Genomic DNA, 16,192 nt, shown 5'->3' on the forward strand with positions numbered 1-16,192 from the left:
TCTTCTTCTTCTTTACTAGAGTCTCTTGGCTTTTGTTCCATGTTTATATCAGCAGTCTTCTCGATCTGGAAGGCAACATATCAGAAACGAAAGCCCATCTCACCAAATGTCAAATTGCTTCATAAAACAGATTCAAAGAGTATCTACCTGATCACCCTCGCCAGCAGTCAAACTCTCATCTTCTTCAGTGCCTCCTAATGAAGAGCATCTGCCCCAGCTTTCCCTGTTGGAGCTTGTAAACGAACAGCCTTCTTCAAACTGGTCAACAGGCTTCCCCTGCCAAATAACAATCAAAATGCATATTGTGATCAGGCAACACTTGAGGGGTTTAACAGAAATATGACAGCAATGCTCCACAGTTACCTCGAAGTTTTCAGGGTCCTCCATGGTGTGATCATTATCTTCTACAGGCACGTCATTCTGTTTCATTAATGAATGATTATCAAAAGGAATAAACCAAGCAACGAAAAAGGAAATTCATGCAAGAAAGAGAACTGGTATACTGTATCTGTCATGGGGATGGCTTCTGAAAGGAGCTCATTTGTTGGCTTTGTGGTTAGAGGGGCAGGAGGCGCAGAAGAAGAACTTGCAACATCGATACATGCAGAGCGAAGACCAGATATGATCTCATAAAGAAAACTCTGACAGTAGAAGGTAACCAAGCAGTTAGATTCTTGTGCATGATCGTTCAGACTAATTTATAATATTCGTTTGCTCTGTGAGATGACCACCACGAGTTTTCAACAATCATATACATTGAGCCACCTCTTTAGTGACTCTAGCAGTACGTCTAGTACTTAAGTGCAGAAAATATAACATACAGCAACACAATACTGTTTTTAGGGTTGCTCAACCATAGAGTGCAAATTACCTCATCCAAACCAGTAGCGCTATTGATATCTCCCAGACTGTAATAACTTTCAAGTTTAGAAGAGCAAGCTGAAGAAATTTGAGGCGGGCGAAGAACATTGTAGAAGAATATTAACACTGAATCATAATAAGATTTCGGCCGCGAAGAGTTGTGATCACCATCAAACTTGATAATATTTTTGTCTCCCTGCAGATTTACCAGAAGATTGGTTATAACTGAAAAATTGATATGCTTGGACAAAAAATAAAAAATAACCGCGATTATATAACTACCGCGTAGCACTTGAGAATGAGATCAGAGTGATGAGGTTGGATGAATTTGTCTCCGCTTGCATGCCCAAATAAAGCTGGAATGAAAGTCTTGGGCGAAACCTGGGGGGAAATCGAAAACTTAACTAAAACGGTAACATACTTACTACCTAGCTTGGAGGTTGAAGCAAATGACAAGAAAAACAGGGAGAGGTGCTTATACAACACCTTAACACAGTTGAGATCCATAATATTAAACTTCGCCTTTTTCTGAATTATTCGCCGCATGTACTGCACAGCTACTTTAACCTAATTGTACAATGAGATAAAGTTTCACTGCAAGCATAAGAGAATGTCTAGCATATGCTATCATCGATTGGAATGGTAAGGATACTATTTTGGACTCTCGTAGCCATGTGAATTTATGAGCCAAGCTATGAAACTTTTCATTCATAAATTTTCATTTTATTAGCATGTTCAATAGCTATGTGTAGCAATAGTTACTAGTACAAACAGCAAAACAAATCGACTGGATCCTTGATTAATAACTTCATACTTCAGGTTTTTATAAACTCAATGCCAGTTTCAGCTAGTGTCTATTGCTATGAAGGGAGCAGAAGAACATACTGTGAATTTCGGAAGTCGGATTTTGTAGACATCCACTAATTCCATCATCAGATCAAATAAGTTTGAGAATGCACTGTCTAAGACCATCCCAGAAATTGAAGGATCTTCTGCTCCATAAAGAAGGCTGCACATTTTATTCACCGCTTTATTAAATGGAGAGAACAACATGAGGAGAGTAGAGACAGTTGACACACTTTTCAGATCATAGGCCTTATGAACGCTGGCGAATCTATACTAGTAAATATTGTAAGTGTGACTGAGAACTAGTTCAAGAGGTAACCTGGTAACTGCACCCATAGATCGTCCCCAAAGTCCAATACGAGACACCTGATTGCTGTTTCTCAGGTAAGATACCACAGTCTTGAGATCATCTTTCTAGCTTATGTTTAACAAGAAAAAATTAGATAATATTTGAAGAGAAAAGAAGCTTGTGAAAGTAAGACACGGAAACACACCTCATGCCAGCCAAGGCTTACATAATTACCATCAGATAAGCCCGATCCCGAGAAGTCAAGGGTGAAAACAGTAATGTTAGATGGAAGAAGAACCATAACCGCCTCATTTGCATCTGCCCTACATCCACTGGTCAGATTCCAAAACAAACGAATTAAGTTCTTATTTTTTCAACTAGTCATAAACAAAGATCTTAGTTCCTAGAAGAGATGTACCTATTGCCATGGCAGTATATAACACATGGGAGAGGAGTATCCTCCTGAGAAGACGAGGGAACGTAATGACTGCAACGCAAGGTGTGACCCCTTGAATTTGTAAGCTACCAGAGTACAAAAAAAATGAGACTTAGAAGGTTAACCTCAAGAGGAACCTCAATTTGAAGAGAGCAGTAGGAAAATACTAAATCATTTAGGTGCCCATACTTGCCTCCAAGTCTTGTCTTTTACACTTTGTGCCACCGAGGCTAAACTCTTTCTCCCACAAATACTGATCAGGATCATATTCAGCCCTGTAAAAAAAAACCCAACAGCTATCAATTGAATGCAAAAAAAGGTTGAAACTTGATAGAGCAAAAGAACCCGGAGAAGTACCTCGGAGGACGAATTACAAAGTTAATGAACTGATCAATCATCTTGATTCCAAGTACCAACGAACTCATGAGCTAGAACTAGTACTCTTCTGAACCATACACCAAGTTTCTACAGACATTGCTCCGTCTTCAGCAACAAAATTACAAGTGAGACAAGAAAAGTATCATGCTTTAGAAGGTCCCATTTCCCATATAAACTCTGAGAAAATGCGCAGATCCCCAAAGACAAAAGAGAGAGAAAAAAAAAACAGAAGAAACCTCTCAGCTTTTGCTGAAAAGCAAGTAAAGGGCTACACCTACTACGAACAGCAGCTGAAAAACCAAAGAGGATAAATAGAAAAAAAAGAAAGAAAGAAAGAAAGAAGAAAGCTTTTAGTATTAAAGAAAAGAAATGACAGATGCCCCCAGATCTTGAAAATGAGTCAACTAGAAAACCGAGAAACTATTTCAAAGCCGCGACTTTTGAGAAAGAAAATGAAAAGGTAGAATCAGATTTCAGATCTCGAGGTGGTAGAGATACTCGAGAATACAAAGAAACGATTTTTATACATTTTGTTTTGTTTGAAGGTTCGAACACTAGTCCTTCTGGTCTCATTTGCCATCACGAGGGCTCGACCTTTTTTTGGTTCATCATGAGTTTGCGGTTCCTTTCTTCTCCAGCTCACTAGGTGAGAGAGACCTGACAGCAGTGATAGATGAACCCCTGTTTTAAAGCTTTAAAAAATATCTACAAACATACCCAAACTTCTAAGGGTGAAATAAATACCTAAACAAATGTAAGTAAAATTAAAATTATGATGTTTCAAGTGAAAATATATATTTTTCCTTCTAATTAAATGAGATAAACTGTGTTTACAATTTGATTGATATATTTCATTCTATCACATATTTATCAATTTGAACTATTTTTAAACACATTACAATTTACAACTATCTTCGAGTAAGTTTGATCACCTAACTGTAATTATTTCCTTTGGTTAAATTTAGATAAAACCTTTTTTAGTAAAGTATTTTGTTTTACGAAAATTCTATTGTTGCCGGAGCTTATCACCCCTCCATGCCCAAGTGGAAGCCCTCATCTGGGCTATGCGATGTATGATTGGAGTGGACAATGAAAACGTAGTTTTTATCACGGATTGTTCTGATTTGGTGAAAATGGTGTCTTCACCAGCGGAGTGGCCTGCCTTCAAGACGTATTTGGATGTTATTGAAGAAGACAAGGAGGAGTTCTTATCCTTCTCTATAGCCCTAATCCCTAGATCACAGAACGGTAGTATGGACAAACTGACACGACGAGCTAGAAAGGAGTCGCACCAAATTATCTATATGAACGGTTTTCTTTCTAATTGGCTCATTTGAGCTGATCTTGTACTTTGTTGATAAAAAAAAAAAAATCTATTCTCTCAAATTAGGTGAGGTGCTTTTTTTGTAAGGTTTATTATTATTTTTTGGTCGATCACCTAACTATATTAGTTTCTTTTGGTTCAAATTTTAGATAAAACAAATAATTTGTGTTAAAAAATTCTTTATCTCGAATTAAGTGATGGGCTTATTTTTTATGTAAAGTCTATTATATTTTGATTTGGTCACCTAATTGCGTGTAAATTTCGTTTGGTTCAAATTTAGACAAAACAAATGATGTTTTTTTAGTAACTTAATTTATTTTAGGAAAAATATTTTGTCTCATATTAAGTGATGTACTTAAATGTAAAGTTTACTATTATAATTTGGTTTGATCACCTAACTGCATTAGTTTTGTTTGGTTCAAATTTAGATAAAACAAATGATGTTTGTGTAATAACTTAGTTTTTTTTTATAATAAAAAACAGAAAAAATTAACTCAAATGAGCCAATTGGGAGAGGAATTGTTTACATAAGTAATTTTATTCGGTTGAGTACGAACTTGTCATGAGCATCTTTGCATTCCTTGAAATCAAATTAAAGTCAACGAGAAACTTGAGAATTTCTCCATATCCACTTTGATGTCTTCGAGATAAACTGAGAAAATCGGCCAGTTAGACTGTGAAGACACCATCTTCACCAAATCTAAACAGTTTGTAAGAAAAGTCACATCCCTGAAATCATATCTTATCATATATCGCAAAACCCAAACAAAAGCTTCTACCTCAGCGTGAAGTGGTAAGATGTTAAGTCGAAAATTAGAAGCGCCCTAATCATGTAATAACTTAGTTTATTTTAGAAAATTTCTTTGTCTCAAATTAAGTGATGTCTTTATTTTTTATGTCAAGTGTATTATTTTTCTTTTAGAAAATTTTTGTGACTATTTGTACTTTTGTAGTATACTATTTATTTTGTTATCGGTTGAATTGTGTTTAGTTTAGTCATATATATAAAAGTAAGGTTTTGATCTTTCCTTATTGGTTGATTTTTATTTAATACTTTCTAATTTCTTTTATTTTTAATTAAACAACACATTTAATCATATACATTAATGCATACTTTAAATTCATTCTTTACTACTAAATTGTAACTGAAATAATATAAATTGTGAATTGATTTTTTCTCCCCCATTCATTTTCATTTAAACACACTATTAATTATAATTGTAACTCTTCTTATTTAATTATTTTAGAAATATAACTCCCATCACTTTTTATCCTATAAATAACCATTCTCACATTCTCCTCCACCATATCCCAAATCCTAAATTTTTTCTTTGTTTTTTATAATGTTCTTGCATAGGTTGAAATCCCAATTAAGAGTTTGATTATATTTTTTGTTTACTATATATTTTACATTGTTTTGAATTTTATTGTTTTTTTTTATGTACTTCTTCTTTGTTTTCTTGTATTATTTTGATTTAAAATACATATGTATTCTAATATGTATAATAAAATTCCGATGACCATAATAATATTTTGGTTATAACCATCTCATAATAAGGGAATCAAGCTAAAGAAAATATCTTAATTCTTTACTTTAGATGTTTGATTAATTCTTACAATTTCATGTATATTTATGTTATTCTTAAAATTTGAAATGTTCTCATGAAAGAAAATTTTGTAATATAATTATCAAATCAAAATTTCTTACCTCTCTCTTGCCTCCAACAAAATTGTATTAAATATATTTTAGAATACTCATCATTATATTTAGTTTGTGATTCAACATATAATTATATAAAAATCATTATTTTAAAATTTAATTCAAATATGTACTTTAAGGATTTTGCTATATAAAAAACCAATTTGATATTTATTTATTTTCTAGCTTTTACTACAAGGATGAAAAATTAATACTAAGCCTAGCAATATAACCTAAATTAAGGGGAATATATAAAAAATTGTAATATAATTATCAAATCAAATTTTCTTAACTCTCACTTACATCCAACAAAATTGTAATACATTTATTTTAGAATAATAATCACTATATTCAGTTTGTGATTCAACATATAATCATATAAAAATCACAATTTTTTAAATTTAATTCAAATATGTACTTTAAAGATTTTTCTATATAAAAAACAAATTTTTTTTTTTTCTATCTAGCCTTTATTACAAGGATAAAAAAATATAACTAAACCTAGCAATATATCTTAAACTAAAGGGAATATAAAAAAAAATCTTTTAAAAAAATGAATGAAAATCGTATTTTAAAACTTTGATTGCACTTCATATGATTTTATGGGATTTTTTTTTACTTTCAAAATAGTTTAGTCGTTAATTATTAAACACTTTAGGTTATGTGTTAGTTTATATGAAAAACTTATACTATATATTTAAATTACATATTAAAATTTTGTTTTTATTATTAATAATATTTTATTACCTCAAATGCTCTAAAATACTAATGAAAATTATTATCAAAGTTGAAAAATAAAAAACAAATAACTTTAAGAGATGTATAATGTATGCATGATTATATTTAAATAAGTTATATATTTTGATATTGTATGATTTGAATAAATAAACGTGTAAAAGATGTTAATGACATTTAAATTAATTTGTTAATTTTTTTTATGACTATCAAATAAATTTATATTAATTAATATATTATACTATACAACAATCCGCGCATTTGCGCGGGATATTACCTAGTAAATAATAAAATGACGCTTTTGTTTTAAAAATGTTAAAAATTAATAGTTTCATAATTTATGTGTAGAAACTTTAAACATTCAGTACTATTAGGGTTACGTAGAAATTACATGTATTAGTAAATTTTCTTTCATTTGATTTATCTAATTCGGTTGCATAAGTCTGTGTTCGGTTTAGTATATTTGGTATAAGAATTTCTCCACCGGTTAAATTATAATTGAAATTTTGGTTCGCTTTCACAGTAGACATCGGTTCAATTTGAATTATCACGGTTTAGTTTAGTTCTCAGGTCAATCCCTAATTAGTATTTTAATTTTTAATTTTATGTCGACAACTGATAAACACAGCAACACCGTCATCAACATCAGATATTTTTATAAGTTCCTTTTTAACTGAGAGCCCCGTAGTAACTCTCCCCCAAGTCATGAGTCATGACTATTTCACAATTCCAACCGCCTCTTGCGTGCTCTTGAGGAAACGATCCCACATGCGTCTCCTTCGTTGCCCCCTTCTAGTCCGATCGAAATCGAACTCTTGAGATTTTCGTTCCACGCGTTCCGTCTCTTCTAAATCACACGATTTACTTGATTTCGACTTCTTGTTTTTTTCTTCTTCCCTATTACTTTGCGAATTTTGATTTGCAGGATTCAAAGATGTTGGAAGATCAGGTAGCGTACTTGTTACAAAGGTATTTGGGGAACTATGTGAGGGGATTGGATAAGGAAGCTCTTAAGATCAGTGTTTGGCAAGGTCAGATTGTTTTCTATTTTCTTCTTTGAATTTGTGTAATTTGTCTGGATTTGAGTTCAAATGTGCTATTGAGGAGAGCGATTTTGACCTGTAAACGAATGTGAGTACTGGTCAGATTTTGTGTGATGCGACTTCGCAACGTATTTGAAGACCTACACTTGGATTTTAATTAGTTTTCTGGAATTGGGTTTAGTCCGAGTTATTTCCGTGTAGAAATTGAAAGCAAAGTCAAATATTCATACTTCTGGGTTTTTGGCAGACGAGTGGGAGTATAATTCTAGGATTAATGTTGTTTAGTTTGACGGGAACATCCCGCTTGCGTGCATGCTTTATAGCTTTGTTTTATGGTTTATTATACTGGTTATTCATTTCATGATTGCCTAGTTTCCTCTCACAGTTACAACGACTGAATGAAAAAGAAGGATTTAGCATATCCCTTTCAATGAAATTGCTTTTAATCTAATCACTATGGAATCGTATTTCTCGGACATTTGTTAATATAGCTCTTGGTTTTACTTGATTTCGCAGGAGATGTAGAGCTGAAAAATATGCAACTTAAACCAGAAGCACTTAATGCTTTGAAATTACCTGTGAGGGTTAAAGCTGGATTTCTTGGATCAGTGAAACTCAAGGTCTTGTGTGTGTTTTATTTCCTATCTTATCTAACCTAAAGAATGCAAACTTGAGTGCATTAGTTATCTTTGCTCATGAATAGTATTTTCAATTGTTGTCATGGTCTCCATCAGTGATCTTACTCAATATCATGCATTAGTTATTGTTTTTAGGGTTAATATCAAACTTTTTGGGCCTAGATCTCTTCAATAATTCACCTTCCCTTCGATTTCTACACTCAGTTAGACCCATTTATTGATACGTTTTAAAATTATCGTTTTAGGTACCATGGACCAGGCTTGGACAGGAGCCTGTAGTGGTTTATCTTGACCGAATTTTTGTATTAGCGGAACCCGCAACTGATGTTGAAGGACGTAGTGAAGATTCTATCCAGGAGGCAAAAAGAAATCTAATACGGGTGAGATATATTGCTCATGTTATGACCATATTCCATTATCTAATGTGAGTTATTGAATCAATTTCTGTTTTGTGGTAAATAGGAAATGGAAACGAAACTAGTAGAAAGAGCTCGTCGACTGCAGACTGAAATGGTGTGGCTAGTGCTACTTACTCGTAGTAGATAACATGGGGAGAAATATTGTACCAAACTAACAACCATAATTTCTTATTCTCTTTAAAGAACAAATCATGGATGGGATCATTAGTCAACACAATTGTTGGAAATTTGAAGCTGTCAATATCAAATATTCACATAAGATACGAGGATCTAGAGAGGTAACTAAATTGTAACAGAAGCTTTTTTTTTCTTGTTCTTGATTGTTTACCCATTTGTATGATGAACAGCTTATGTTATATGTGCAGCAATCCTGGCCACCCTTTCTCAGCTGGTGTTACACTAGAGAAACTCTCAGCTGTAACCATTGATGAGAGTGGAAAGGAGACTTTTATTACTGGTGGGACTCTGGAGTCCATCCAAAAGGTATAGATTGGTTCATCAATATCTGACTGGCACAAACATTTCTGGTCTTGTGGATTACATTGTTTTTAAGGTCCCTCAGTTTCTTAGTTTTGTTTATTTATAAGGGTTTTATGTTTAGTTCTCATGCACGTCTGCTTGTAAGTAAGTAGTTTATTATTGTAATCTAGTTTAGTAAGTTGAGGTTATGTGGGTATAGTAAGAAGTACCAGAACAAGATTGACTTGGACCTTTCTCTTGAAGGGTTAGTGTTATGTAGTAGTCTTTGTACGGAACTAATATCTGGATTGACTGCATTGAGAAAGGAATACCCATGCCAAGAAACAAAACCAAGGGTCCGTCACATTAATATTTTCTTGCCATAACTGTTTGCTTTTGCCTTTTTTCAGTCTGTTGAACTTGATCGGCTTGCATTCTATCTTGATTCTGACATCTCTCCATGGCATATTGACAAACCATGGGAGGTTTTAACTCCTTTTGAGTGGGATCAGGTATTGACAAGCAAAGTCATGTATATAGTGGAAACATAATTATCATGTCCATTGTCTCTTACCCAAAATCTAATATTGGGTGCGTGAAAATATCTAGATTTTTAGATTTGGCACAAAGGATGGTAAGCCAGCTGACTGCCTCACGAGAAAGCATTTCTATATTCTGCAACCTGTCTCAGGGAATGCGAAGTACTCTAAGTCTCAAGCAAACGAATCTTCCAATACTGCTCAACCGTTGCAGAAGGCATATGTAAACTTAGATGATGTGACACTTTGTTTATCAAAGGTAAAACAAAACATTCGATGCTTCTACCCATGTATAGTTGGCTGTCCCCGGTGGTCTTGATTGTGTCTCTCTGTGTTTTTTTTCTTCTCAGGGAGGATACAGGGATGTCATGAAACTTGCTGATAATTTTGCTGCGTTTAATCAGCGTTTGAAATTTGCACATTACCGTCCATCTGTTCCAGTGAAAATCGATGCAAAATCTTGGTGGAAATATGCTTACAGAGTTGTTTCAGAACAAATTAAGATAGCAAGGTATCTATATTTTTTATTTATGTTTTCTGATCGGCGCTGGCTTTCTGTGTAATTTGTATTAGTTGTGGAAACCGCTTCCTTGCAGTTCCTTACATCAGTTTTTGTTTACATTTTCTGAAATTGTTACTTTTATGACAGCGGGAGAATGTCATGGGAGCATGTTTTAAAGTACACTCGTCTACGGAAGAGATACATCACCCACTATGCTTCGTTGCTGAAATCTGATATCAGTAGAATAGTTGCTGATGATGATGAAGAAATCGAGGCCCTTGATCGGGAACTTGATACCGAAGTTATTTTGCAATGGAGGTAAGATATAATAATAGGAATTTTAGTTGCGTCCAAGAATATCAATTAATTTCATCCAAGACTCTCTGTTTTACATTTATATGTCATAGTACATGAGTTCTGCTTCATATGATGTAGAAATAAGGATAATTTTGTTAATTATTTCTAATTGTGGCTAAGTTCCTTGAGTTTCTGTAAAGGATGTTGGCGCACAAGTTTGTTGAGAGGTCGGTACAGGCAGAAAATTACTCGAAGAAGCAACAGGCTAAAAGTTCATGGTGGCCGTTTGGAGGGTAAATGTTACTTTGGTTCCTTCCCAATTCCCAACTCCTTTTCCTAAAATTTATTCTCAAGTTTCTTGTATGTATGCCTTCAGGACGACTCAAGTGTCTGAAGGTGAAGGGGAATCTGTTCAATTCACAGACGAAGATTGGGAACGGTTAAACAAAGTCATAGGGTACAAAGAAGGTGATGAGCAATTAAGTATCGACAACGCAAAACCTGATGCTCTCCATACTTTCTTGGAGGTGCAGATGAGGCATAGTGCTTCAAAACTTTATGATGGGGAGAAGGAATGCCTTGCTGAGTTATCATGTGAAGGTCTTAATTGCTCCATTAAGCTTTTCCCAGAAACAAAGATCGCTGACATTAAATTAGGGAGATATCGCTTGTCATCTCCTAGTGGTCTACTTGCTGAGGTTTGTTTACGTGGAATTTTTTTCGTTTTGCCGGCTGTAAAATATTTATCAGCGGCATCTTATAACTCTTAAAAATGTATTTCTCTCTGCAGAGTGCGCCTGCCTCTCACTCTATACTTGCTGTCTTCTGTTATAAGCCCTTTGATGCTAAAGTTGACTGGAGTCTTGTTGCAAAAGCTTCTCCATGTTATATGACTGTATGTGACCTCTCTCTGAGGAAAAGTTGTTTTTTTTAAAACAAATATGTGTCTGATTGTGTTGCCATCTGCAGTATCTAAANCTATGCTTCGTTGCTGAAATCTGATATCAGTAGAATAGTTGCTGATGATGATGAAGAAATCGAGGCCCTTGATCGGGAACTTGATACCGAAGTTATTTTGCAATGGAGGTAAGATATAATAATAGGAATTTTAGTTGCGTCCAAGAATATCAATTAATTTCATCCAAGACTCTCTNGGAAACTGCAGCTGCTGTACAGGTGTGTTATTTATGTGTTATGGTATATACAGTTGGCAAACACTAGTGCATATTAGGGTTATATAGCCTGTTAACTATCTTTGGTAAGTAATCATCATGATGAAATTAGGATCTTAGGTAGCAATTTCTGTCACTTTTCAATAGTGTACAAGATACCTGGGTATTCTGAACTATCGAGTTTCATGCGACTATTTTTAAAAACTGGAACTGAAGCTTACGCCGTTAATATAATACTTCATCTCTGACTTATTAATTGTGACGAAAATGGCAAAACTATTTGTAGAGCCTGCTCCTTGCACTTGAGCTACAATGGTTCCTGGCAGCTTATTAAAACACTGTTGGAATTAAATCTCTGAACTTTCCTTATATTCAGTTACCCATGGAAAACTACATTAATCATTATAACCTCTTACTTATCTTCTCAGTCAACTATTAATGAAGTTAGACGCACTGCACAAGAAGGAATGAATAGAGCATTGAAAGATCATTCACGGTCTGTTCCTACTCCCATATGCTCTTTGGTCAAATATATGTCATGTTTGTTATAGTAAATGACGTTGTACAAAACAACCAGGTTTTTGCTAGACTTAGATATTGCAGCACCCAAAATAACAATTCCAACAGAATTTCGTCCTGATAATCATCGTTCTACAAAGCTTCTTCTAGACTTGGGTAATTTGGTCATCCGTTCCCAGGTAATGTTAAAGTGTCAGTTGGCTTAACAATATAATTCAAATATTTTCTAATAATGGTTCTCTAATTTCTATGTATTTAAATTTGCAGGATGACTATAAGCATGAACTGACAGAGGAAATGGATATGTATCTACAGTTTGATTTAGTTTTGAGTGATGTGTCCGCTTTACTTGTTGATGGTGATTACTCCTGGAAACAATCATCCTCAAAAAGATCTTCTGGTTCTGGCACGGAGAGCAGTGTAACTTTCTTGCCAGTTATTGATAAGTGTGGGGTACTCTTAAAACTTCAGCAGGTAAATTTTAGACATCTGGCAATTACATTTTTAGTAAAAAGAATTATGTTTCAGACTTTAGATCCGTAGCAACATTTTTGCTTGTTATGCTGCGTAGATTCGTCGACCAAACCCATCGTATCCATCAACCAGACTTGCTGTTCGGCTACCGTCCTTAGGCTTTCACTTCTCACCGGCTCGATACCATAGGTTGATGCAAGTCGCACAAATATTCCAAACTAAGGATGATGAGAGCTCCCACATTCTTCGTCCATGGGAGGAAGCCGATTTCGAGGGGTGGTTATCTATTCTTAGCTGGAAGGTCAGTTCCTTTAGCTAACCAGAATCAATTTCCTTGTTGCAAACTATTTGTCTACTTGGACACTAGTTACTTATCGCATTGTGAATTCCATTAATAGGGAAGAGAAGCTACGTGGCAGCGGCGGTACTTATGCTTAGTTGGTCCTTTTATCTACGTGCTCGAAAGTCCTGGCTCAAAATCTTATAAGCAGTATACCAGGTGTGTTTCTAACTCTTGCAATTAGGCTATGGTAGTGGCTTTAAAGATTAGGTGATTGGATAAAATGAATGGCCTGTACAAACTCAATGAAGACAAGTCCCTTATATGTAATAAAACCTATTGGTATATAAATACGAGAATCAACATGTGGGAAGAGTAGGGCATGATTGCCTTTTTGTGCTCAATGTTTTCTGTTATCGGAGACATTTGAAAATTAAATCATTGGTATGCTCTTGGTTGTCATATTGAATCGGTTTATCTAGCTCTCCCTGTCTCACTGAAAATCCACTAAAAGTGTCATTGATCTCCGTTTGTAACTATCGTGTAAGAACTCATTATCCAAAATTGTATGCTGTTGATCAAGCAGTTGAAATTTCTATTTGCCTAATTCCACCTGTTCGTTTCATTGTTTGTCATATTCCTTCTTTTCTAATAATATTTTAACAAATCTTTTGTAGCTTACGGGGGAAGCATATATACAAAGTTCCTGTGGAGCTTGCTGGAGGAGTAGAGCATGTCTTGTCCATTCGTAATGCTTCTCGGGTCAATGAGAAGGTTTGCATCTCATTTACTTGACTCATTACATGCAGGGAAAGTTTCCTCCTGCTTTTTATGTTTGATTGTGTGTTTTCATCAGTGACAGGTCTAAGATCTCATTCCGTTGATTGTAAAATTCAATAAAAATTTGGCTCTGCAGCTTTTATTTTTCTTCCTGTCAGGTTATGGAGGATGCAAATGCATTGATATTGATGTTTGATTCTGAAGACTCCAGAAAAACATGGCACAGCCGTTTGCAGGGTGCTGTCTATCGGGCCTCGGTAAATTCAATTTTGACTGATAGGAGATATTAAACTTTACTTCCACTTATATATAGGGCGTCTACTGTGAGAGAGTTCCATTTGACGATATGCTATTTAGTTGATTGAAGTTTTAAATTTCACCTAAATATACAGGGTTCTGCTCCCATAGCCGGTCTTTCTGATACTTCATCTGACAGTGAGGAGTCAGAAACAGAACAGAAAGATCTTTTTGATTTATCTAAGTTGGAGAGTGTATTTGTAACCGGTGTGCTTGATGAACTCAAAATATGTTGCAGTTATGGTCATCAGGTAAAGACAAACTATAAATTAATTTCTAGTTGTTAGCTGCGACATACTTTGACTGAGTATATGTTTATATAGCATGATGCTTCTTTCATGGCCGTGCTTCTTGCCAGAGAGAGTAAATTGTTCGAGTTTAGGGCCATAGGTGGGAAGGTAAGATGTTTGCTTCTTAATTATCTTTTCGTCATTTCTTATTCCTTTTGCTGAAAGTATGTCTGTCTTTGTGAAACCAGGTTGAAATTTCGATGAGAGGGACTGATATGTTTATTGGGACCGTATTAAAATCTTTGGAAATAGAAGATTTGGTGAGCCATTCTGGTTTAAACGAGTCTTGTTATTTGGCAAGATCCTTTATTCAGTCTTCGGAAGTGGTTCCATCCTTTGAAGATGCTGAGAGCAGGAGCCCTGAAGGAAATGATCCTACTACCAGTGAAGGAGAGGAAAATTTTTATGAAGCACCAGAAATGTTGGTTGATTCCATTGACTATACATCTCTCAAGACCCCTAGTTTTAGTCGTATTGATGGGTTGCTCCCTGTCGACAACATGAATATCACTAGGAATGAGACAACTGAGTCGCTGGATAGTTTCGTGAAGGCTCAGATAGTCATATACCATCAGACGTCACCTCAATATGAAAACATTGATAATCAGGTTGATAGTTTTCTGCTTTTGCATCTTCCAGTCCGGAGATCTTAGTTATTCATTGTTATAAAGTCAAGCCGTACTAAATCACTCAACTTTTGGCTGACGTTTGTAGGTTATGGTAACTTTAGCTACATTATCGTTTTTCTGTCGAAGGCCAACAATTCTTGCTATTTTGGAGTTTGTAAATGCTATCACTGTTGAGGATCCAAGCTGTGAATCTTTTGAGGACAATTCTCCTGTAGCTGGAGAGCATAGTTCTCCAAGAAGAGATGGATTTGAAGTTTCTAGGGATGCAGCTGTCAAGGGTTTATTAGGGAAGGGGAAATCTAGAATCATTTTCAACTTGGCATTGAACATGGCTCGAGCGCAGATATTCCTAATGAATGAGAATGGAACTAAGTTTGCCACATTGTCACAAGACAATCTGCTGACAGATATTAAGGTGTGATCATGCTCTTTGAATTGCATTCCAAACTTCAATTCTTCTCGTTTCTTTAGTATAGTAAATTTTCATAAGTTAAGTGGGCACTTTCTGTGCTGATACCCATTTATTTGAAGGTCTTCCCAAACTCGTTCAGTATTACGGCAAGTCTTGGAAATTTACGAATCAGTGATGACAGCCTTCCGGACGACCATCTCTACTTTTGGATCTGTGATATGCGAGACCCTGGAGGAACTTCTTTTGTTGAGGTATTGGTTGTTTGTTTCTTTTCACTTTGTGAATGTGTTGTGTAGAAGAGATAGATGTTAGTTTCTGTCTTAATTTACTTTCTGTTCGTTTTTTGTTGCTAGTTGGCTTTTACATCATTCAGTACCATTGATGAAGATCATGAAGGTTTCGACTACTGTCTCTCTGGACAACTTTCTGAAGTGCGCGTTGTTTATCTGAATCGCTTTATTCAAGAGGTAGTTCATTATCTCTGCATAGATACGAGTAACTTTTTGTCTTGCTTCTTACACTCAGTCTCCACAATGTAGGTTGCTGAATACTTTATGGGGCTTGTGCCAAGTGATTCAAAAGGGGTTGTCAAGATGAAGGATCAATTTACGGACTCAGAGAAGTGGTTTACGACTAGCGAAATTGAAGGATCTCCTGCTCTTAAGTTAGATCTATCTCTTAAGAAGCCCATAATTGTCATGCCTCGGCACACTGATAGCCCTGAGTAAGTTCATGCTTTGATTTTGATTTTCCTTACCCACATATTTTTTTTTCTCCATTTACACATTTTTGTTATAACAATTACTGGTCCTGTGAATTTTTCTAAACTTATCAAGAGTGGTTGATGTACTTTTTTTTTTTTTTTTTTTTTTTT

At 35.0% G+C, this 16,192-nt stretch overlaps 2 protein-coding genes across 2 annotated transcripts in view; one reads left to right on the plus strand and one right to left on the minus strand.

The window, feature by feature from the left end:
* LOC104723387 overlaps window positions 1-3,467 on the minus strand; it is a 6,301-nt gene extending 2,834 nt beyond the window's left edge. Inside the window, exons 1-13 of the mRNA XM_010441746.2 lie at window positions 2,790-3,467; window positions 2,626-2,707; window positions 2,415-2,518; window positions 2,202-2,328; window positions 2,027-2,121; window positions 1,747-1,870; window positions 1,348-1,428; window positions 1,144-1,242; window positions 872-1,057; window positions 504-641; window positions 364-420; window positions 148-276; window positions 1-65 (exon numbers count right to left, since the gene is read on the minus strand). Of these exons, the coding sequence (XP_010440048.1) occupies window positions 1-65; window positions 148-276; window positions 364-420; window positions 504-641; window positions 872-1,057; window positions 1,144-1,242; window positions 1,348-1,428; window positions 1,747-1,870; window positions 2,027-2,121; window positions 2,202-2,328; window positions 2,415-2,518; window positions 2,626-2,707; window positions 2,790-2,857 (1,355 nt within the window). The 5' untranslated portion in view covers window positions 2,858-3,467. The remainder of the gene's footprint in view (window positions 66-147; window positions 277-363; window positions 421-503; window positions 642-871; window positions 1,058-1,143; window positions 1,243-1,347; window positions 1,429-1,746; window positions 1,871-2,026; window positions 2,122-2,201; window positions 2,329-2,414; window positions 2,519-2,625; window positions 2,708-2,789) is intronic.
* LOC104727970 overlaps window positions 7,246-16,192 on the plus strand; it is a 26,770-nt gene continuing 17,823 nt past the window's right edge. The window contains 28 exon segments of the mRNA XM_019231860.1: window positions 7,246-7,599; window positions 8,128-8,231; window positions 8,495-8,629; window positions 8,712-8,762; window positions 8,852-8,946; window positions 9,034-9,151; window positions 9,538-9,639; window positions 9,737-9,925; window positions 10,017-10,177; window positions 10,316-10,486; window positions 10,666-10,758; window positions 10,842-11,163; window positions 11,256-11,420; window positions 11,612-11,641; window positions 12,066-12,133; window positions 12,215-12,335; window positions 12,424-12,630; window positions 12,728-12,931; window positions 13,029-13,129; window positions 13,588-13,684; window positions 13,849-13,947; window positions 14,083-14,238; window positions 14,311-14,385; window positions 14,466-14,885; window positions 14,992-15,321; window positions 15,438-15,569; window positions 15,672-15,785; window positions 15,858-16,130. Coding sequence (XP_019087405.1) covers window positions 7,503-7,599; window positions 8,128-8,231; window positions 8,495-8,629; window positions 8,712-8,762; window positions 8,852-8,946; window positions 9,034-9,151; window positions 9,538-9,639; window positions 9,737-9,925; window positions 10,017-10,177; window positions 10,316-10,486; window positions 10,666-10,758; window positions 10,842-11,163; window positions 11,256-11,420; window positions 11,612-11,641; window positions 12,066-12,133; window positions 12,215-12,335; window positions 12,424-12,630; window positions 12,728-12,931; window positions 13,029-13,129; window positions 13,588-13,684; window positions 13,849-13,947; window positions 14,083-14,238; window positions 14,311-14,385; window positions 14,466-14,885; window positions 14,992-15,321; window positions 15,438-15,569; window positions 15,672-15,785; window positions 15,858-16,130 — 4,230 coding nt within the window. The 5' untranslated portion in view covers window positions 7,246-7,502.

Source organism: Camelina sativa, chromosome 11 (genome assembly GCF_000633955.1).
Source record: "Camelina sativa cultivar DH55 chromosome 11, Cs, whole genome shotgun sequence".
Lineage (NCBI taxonomy): Eukaryota > Viridiplantae > Streptophyta > Magnoliopsida > Brassicales > Brassicaceae > Camelina > Camelina sativa.